This window comes from Silurus aristotelis (assembly GCF_946808225.1).
Source record: "Silurus aristotelis genome assembly, chromosome: 27".
Lineage (NCBI taxonomy): Eukaryota > Metazoa > Chordata > Actinopteri > Siluriformes > Siluridae > Silurus > Silurus aristotelis.
In genome coordinates this window covers 3,421,581-3,428,797 of record NC_139600.1, presented here as the reverse complement: position 1 = coordinate 3,428,797, position 7,217 = coordinate 3,421,581, and the positions used below count along the sequence as shown (strand labels likewise).

The 7,217-nt window shown below is 42.1% G+C and overlaps 1 protein-coding gene across 2 annotated transcripts; it reads right to left on the bottom strand.

Moving 5' to 3' along the window:
* Nucleotides 1–1,024: 1,024 nt before the first annotated feature.
* mogs (mannosyl-oligosaccharide glucosidase) lies at nucleotides 1,025–5,811 on the bottom strand. Of its 2 annotated transcripts, none has more exons than XM_083532362.1 (5): nucleotides 5,677–5,811; nucleotides 4,074–4,447; nucleotides 3,746–3,969; nucleotides 3,151–3,344; nucleotides 1,025–3,034 (listed from the first exon to the last, which is right to left on the bottom strand). In XM_083532362.1, exons 2-5 carry the CDS (start codon nucleotides 4,429–4,431, stop codon nucleotides 1,285–1,287), a joined length of 2,526 nt encoding a protein of 841 aa, XP_083388488.1. In that variant the 5' UTR covers nucleotides 4,432–4,447; nucleotides 5,677–5,811; the 3' UTR covers nucleotides 1,025–1,284. The 2 variants fall into 2 exon arrangements, with proteins under 2 accessions (XP_083388488.1, XP_083388487.1); XM_083532361.1 differs by having other exon boundaries at nucleotides 5,640–5,797.
* Between the last annotated feature and the right edge of the window lie 1,406 nt (nucleotides 5,812–7,217).

The window sequence follows — 7,217 nt, the reverse complement described above, 5'->3', positions numbered from 1 at the left end:
AATGGTCCTGAGACCAAGACCAAAATAAAGACTTGAGGCAGTATGCGGTGCTACAGGACCAGGCCCTATTTATTCACCAAATTAGTCACCATAGGTCTAAAGACTTTGTTAAAAACCGCGTGCCAGGTCTCATGCGATATTGAAAGCTGCATTTTCTTACGGGCTGCTATTAAAAATCTCCAGGCTTCTATCTCCGGTTTTCAGAGCAGATGGCTCCTTTAGACAGGGGGCTGAGAGGGGTGTTGTTCCAAGTAGTGGAAGGAAAGGAGAGGGAACGGTCTGTATTTATTCAAATGGTCGATTTGAATGACTCTCCAAGATTAACTGTTAACAGCTGGCAAAGGATGCTGGTATGTCCGTCGCTTGACACACGGATTTTAATATTCATTGGTATAATCCTATTAGGGATATTCAATATTAATATTCAACTTCCTGTTCTTTTGCTGTATATGATGCCTGCATGTCTGGCATCTACAGAGTTTCCATGAGTGTTTTCTGTGGCTGGATTTGCAAAAACATCTCACCTCTAATAAACACTTGCATTTTTTTTAAAAAAAGTGAAATTGCCTTTATTTGGAATATATCAAATTTGCACAAACAAAGGCAAAAATAGTGATATAATAATGAAAATTATTTACCAATAAACAAGTAATTGCGGATTACCATTGACATGATGGATAAATAAATTCAGCACAGTTACTGCAAAAATTCCTCACACCGCAACAAACGTTTACGGCAATAATCAGATGCTTGTATCCAGAGCGACTTACAATTATCTCATTCAAACAACTTAGCAGTTGAGGGGTAAGGGCCTTGTTAAAGGGCCCAGCAGTTTAAGCTTTGTGGTGGTCGGATTTGAACTCATGATCCTCCGATTATAGGTCAAAGATCTTAACCACTTAGTTACCCCCTCGCTCTAACAACCACTTGTTTCACTTTTGCCCCGCTATATTTTTTTGGGGTGGTAGAAAAGTTTTTTTTGTTCTTTAATAACGCATCAAAAAAGGAGCTTGCAGGCTCATTCGGTTTATACGGTTTATTCTTTCGGACACAGCTGAATTCAAAACATAATTCTTGTGGTAACACTGCTTTCACTTCACATTTCCCCTCATTTACACCTGAGCATGAATTGATGTTAACCGCATTTAAAAGCTAAACATTCCTCGGACATTTTTACAAAGTGTGATTTATAAAAAGACCCCGAAACATAAAAAAAAAATGAGAGCACTCCAACCTAGGTAAACCTTTCAACATGAGCACAAAAGATTTTCAACCTGCAGACAGTCAGTAATCTTCTGCCATGATGAGTACAACCAGAGCTGACCAGCCTGTAAAAGGGTGGCTCCCCTGCCCCCGTCCGGTGCCATCATTGTACTGCTCCCAGATATATCCAGTTTCATGGTACTGTTTGTAAATGTTATTGACGACATTAGTCCTGAGCTCTTGATAGATCTCGGCAGCTTTCTCCCGGTACGGTCCCTCGATACTGCTGTAATGGTGAAGTGCCTTTAGTGCCAGATAGTTGATGTTGATCCATATAGCACCACGCCAGTAGGGGGCATCGTGCTCTGTATTGCGCTTCATATAAATAGGATCCGAACGGGAAAGCGAACGCAAGCCGTACGGCGTCCACAAGCGAGTGGGATCCCGGATGTCTTTTAAAATGTGCTCTAGTTTTTGAGAGTCAGGTGTTAGGATGTGAAGCAAGAACGGAAACAGACTAACGTACCCAAGAGCGTTCACGTACTGGAGCTTGGGGGCTTTGCGCACTGAGCGCACCAGACGTTTCGCCGGTAACGGCTGGTTCATCTGCCCGGGGGGCACAAAAATCTTTTCCTGCAGCAATGATACAGCCGCGGTGTGATTCCCATAGTCACAGAACGCATGATGCTGCTCGGACCAGTGCAACTCATTTAGCAGGCTGTTGTTGCTAAGGGTCAAGTAGGTGTGTTCGTATTCCTGATGTGGTTCTCCAAGTATTCTCGATATGCTAGTCATGACACGTGACGCTAAAGTCATCCAACAGTGCAAATCTACGTGTCGTTCGTCTTCGGAAGGGTGTGACGCACGAGGATAGTCATCCAGCCCAGACGTCAAAGTCTTAGGGTTCAGGAAACTGTTGGTGTCCTTGTCCCTGCCACGCCAACGATAAGAGTTAGGCAAGGGTCCAGCTTGAGTGGTGTTATACCACTCAAACCATGAGTGCAATCGGGGGTACAGTCTTTGGAGGAAATTTAGAGTATTCTGGGCATCTGGATGTGCATCAAGCTGCTCCAAAAGCTCCTCAAGGAGCAGAAAGAATGTTGGTGGGTTTGCATTTTCAGTGTGTTGCACCACAAACTCAGAAGGCACCTTGCTGAGCGCCTCGTCACCCAGGATCTGCTCGCGTGGAATCCAGCCTTCCACGTTGATCGAATCCAACCAGTGAGCAACAGCCTCACGTGCCACCTGGGCATCCCACTTGTTGATGAGGAGCTGGTGAAATCCTTCGTCCCACAGAAAACCACGTGGGAAGAAGGAACGGGAGGGCACTGCAGTGAACAAAGCACCCTCCGGGTAAAAAACAGGGTGCTCATTATAAATCGACTGAACAATGGACTGTCCAAAAAAGTAGCCCATACCTCCAAGCATGTTGCTCAGGGCAGCTTTGGCAAACCTCACTTGGGCTTGAGTGAACCCTCTGGCCTGAAGTCCGAAGGTCTCCTCAAACTTCTCATTGTAAGACGACTTTAACCTTGTGAGCTCCTTGGTCAAAACAGAGCCCATCAGCTGATCAGGTCGGTCATGGAAGCTTCCGGATTCAAATAAAACCTCAATTTGAAAGGGGGCTTGGACAGTAACCTGGTGCACCACAAAGTCACTCTGGATGTGTTTATCGTTTTGTTGTTGCGGAGGAGGCGTGTAGGTATCCACAGCGATGTAATGGTTCTTCTCTGTGGCAGATGAACTAAAAACAAATCTGCGACTCAGGCTGGACTTCACTATGTTTGTTAATTGGTCCAGACCGGGGCTCAGCGTTTGCAAATAATTATAGCTGGGGAGAAGAAACATGGCTGGTTAGAAAATATCTTGTGCTATCACTCTGAACGTCCCTGGTCTCGTGTGGATATGATATAGATTTGTGTAGATATGGTTTATCAGTTGAAATACCTGGCGTGTTTACTGGGAGACGCCTCTCCATCCGAAGGTTTGCCAAAAATGATCTTGAAGCTTCCCAGTTCCTCTGAAGTGCCTGTAACATGGCTCAGCCTCGTCTTACTTTCTAAGTGAGCTTGCAAGGAACCCTGGGTATCTGTTGCCACGTAGAACAATAATGAGATGACTGGGGCATGAGCGGCAGTATTCTGGAAAAATCCGAGGAAAAAAAAAAAAAAAAAAAAAAAGAACAAAAAGAGAGCACAAGGCATTAAGATTTTACAAAAATTATGGGACATACAGTTGGTGAACAAATGAGAAATACTTAAAATACTTTAAAAAGTAAGTGGTTTTTAAAGAACATCGGTGAAAACTAAACCTATTTAGTGAATTTAATTGCCATGTTGCATCAAAACACTAATACAGTGCGTTACAGCGCTACTTCCAATTAGCTTGGATTTCGAATTTCTTCTTCTGGGCGCCTGGCATTTACTTTCAGCGGATTTGACCGTGGTTAGATGTACAACGTCACTGCTTAAAAGCTTAATACGTCGATAAAAAACTTAGTTGCCATGCTAATAGATATAATCGATTTCGATAGGATACTTACGTGTTGCTTGCCGCCGATTCTCCACGTCCAGTCACCGCCGTGTTTCCCTCCCATTCGTTTCACGAAAGTCGTGGTGAGAGTAAAATCCGTGTCTTGGATGTGCTGCGTGCCGAAGTTGATGCCATCGTGCATTAACCAGCCGTAGGAACGCAATCCGTCCCCTTGCTCACACGTGTGCCTCAGGTCCACCCCCTTGGGTGAGAACTGCCGCATCCACATCAAGCCTAGAATGGAGCCATATGAATGCCGTGACGTTAGCAGAAAGATCTTTTAGTCCCTATGAAACAAATGCTAAAGCGTGTAGAGCTCCCTCGAAAACCGCTCGTACCCGTCACGACGGATCTCGGACTCCTCGTCTTCATTCCAAAATAAACCTGGGGCCGATAGGAGCCCCAGAACCTCTCAGGAGACACAGCAGAGGTGGTGCTGTTGGCATCTAAAATGCGACGTGAAGGATGCAGGGTCACTGCTCTCCTGGCCAAGGCCGAGCGCATGTACAAGGCATAAAAGAACCAGGCGAGGCTGAACATGCACAAGCCAATAGAGATGTTGATGAAGATCCTGCCGATATCCGTCTTTGCTTTCTTCTTTTCCTTTTCCTTACGCAGCAGAGCTGGTGGTTTCTCCTGTTTCTGAGAGAGAGGCTGTCCATCTGCGGCCACGTTCCTCTTCCTCGGCCTTCCCATATTTCACTTGACCTGACTGGGATACGGGCAGAACGCTCATTTACGACAAAAAGAAAAAGGTGTGTGTGTGTGTGTGTGTGTGTGTGTGTGGTATACTAAAATTTTTTTTTTTTACTTTATTGCACTTTTTGAACCAACACAGCTGTATAATGTGTGAGACATCAGTGTGAACCCTCCTTCCTTCCTTCCTTCTTTCCTAAACATATAAACATTAACCCGCAATGTTTTCAGTAGATAGAAAGGGTCATCAGATCAGGATGAATGATCTGAAGCTTTAAAATATAAATAAACAAAAGACTGAAATAGGTGGTTGTATTGCGAGGGATCGTTCAGTTTGATATATATTGTTTATGGTTTAAGCTATTTTTATTACATTTTTAAATACATTTCAATGATAAAATTATTTTATACACTGCCAAGATCCTACCCTAGATCACTAGTGCAGAAGACCCTAGATCATAAAACTAGTGTAGGAGACCCTAGATCACTACGCAATTGCAGAAGACCCTAGAACACAAAACTAGTGTAGAAGACCCTAAATCACTACGCTATTGTAGAAGACCCTAGATCATAAAACTAGTGTAGGAGACCCTAGATCATAAAACTAGTGTAGGAGACCCTAGATCATAAAACTAGTGTAGAAGACCCTAGATCACTACGCTATTTAAGAAGACCCTAGATCACTACACTAGTAAAGAAGACCCTGGATCACTACACTATTGCAGAAGACCCTAGATCAAAAAACTAGTGAAGACCCCAGATCAAAAAACTAGTGAAGAAGACCCCAGATCACTACACTATTGCAGAAGACCCTAGATCACTATATTTAATATATATATATATATATATATATATATATATATATATATATATATATATATATATATTAGTAATTTAAGTAGAGTAATAGTAGCTATAATAGTAGTAATATTAGTAAAAGTAATAGTATTAATAGTAAAAAAAAAAAAAAAAAAAAAGACTAATAGTAGCAGTAATAATAGTAGTAAGAACACTAGTAATAGTAGTAGTGGTAGTTGAATAATGGTAATACACACCCGGAAATACAGAATGAATAAAAAATATAAATCCTTGCCTAGCTTCTTTTCGAACATTTTAAAGTCAAACCTTACAATCTGTCCCGGTGACAATAAAATCCATAAATCCATAAATAATCGCGGTTTAATCATTAAGTCACAAAATTACATTACCTTAACAGACACTGATTATCGGCTCCACCATCCCTACCTGCTGTAGGCAGCACGGGAACTTCCGTGTATGACGTGTCGTTAGAGCGCGTATCTCTTTCCTGATTGGTCGGCGGCCCTTTTCTTCATCGCGCCTATAGAAATGTCTAATTTCTCACACGCAGGTTCGAGACGCCATTACATGTTAGACCCTGTAGTTCCTGGAAATGGTGTTTGTTCGAACTCCGTAAGCGAAAAATAAAGCGGCGTCTCTTTCGCTCGCTTCCGTCGCATGTTGGTGACGTAAAAATGAAGTGGGCGGGACTATCAGAAATGGCGCCGGTACCTGGTAACGTTGCCTCGTCCGCCATATTGGAAAGGTCGAAATTGAGTGTATGGAGAAATCTGACTTTTTCCTGAGTGAAAGAAAATGATATAAATGCAAAGAAACACAGTCCTGATCCACTAATGATAAAAGGAAAGACGAACAAATAAATAAAAAGCAAACAAATATGCTCTATAATCTAAAAGTTTTTAGTGGAAAGCCTTCACAGAAGATTGGCGCTTATTGAGCTATTGGTGGAATAAATCTGGAATGAGATGGATTTAATTGCCAGGGGGGCTCGTTCTAATAAACTCTGTGGCAAATTATATGAAAAAAACAAAACTTCACTTGAATTTGGAGACTATTAGAGGTTTTACATGCGATCTACGATGCCCATGGTGCCTTTCTGATCATGAAAGAATCACACAGCATGGCGCATACGTTCTTCTTCAGTTTGATGCAGGTAACAGACAAGAATATATACACACAAACCTGACCTTAAACTGTTCCTGATTGTAAGAAGACATAATAACTGGAAATGTGTGAACCCAGATAAAGACTTCCTGTATACCTTACATACTCTCATCGTAAAGATCCTATAGACACTGAACAAACAACATAAGAATGTGTTTAGAGAACCAGTGTGAGGCTCATCTTAATACTAGAGACCCAACCGTGTTCCACCATGTCAATGCTCTTGTGCACAAAGCAAACACGAAAATATGTTTTTGCTGTTAGTTGGGTTCCAAATGAGAGGGTCGACTGTACCTGCCTACCTGCCTGAATTAACAAACATTGTTTCTAAAGAAGCACAAACTTTCACCAACACACTCCAAAAATCCAGAACTGGATTGTAAAGAAATCTCTAGTGAAGCTGAATGTACGGAGAAACGAAATGTCCAGATGCCGAGAGGTTGTCGAGCAGTTTTTCATGCACGGGACACATGCTGCTCATGCAATGATGTCATTATACATAGAGTATAGAGCAAACTCTATAGACCTCAATAACAAAAGGTGCTCGAATAAACCCTTTTTAACCTTTTCCCTTTATTAGACGAAGGCTATTGGCCAAATTGAAACTATTGGCTAATCTAGAACCTTCTCCATAAAGGGTTCAGTGTAGATCAGCAGTGAGAGTGCACCCAGGAGGGAAGTGTCACTGTCAGGGAACCAAATAGAATCCAGTTACACAACGTGTGAAGTTGTGTGTGTATTAATTTATGTACTACGAATTAACAGTTAACATCTATCTATTAAGGATTATTTTTTTCCTTAAA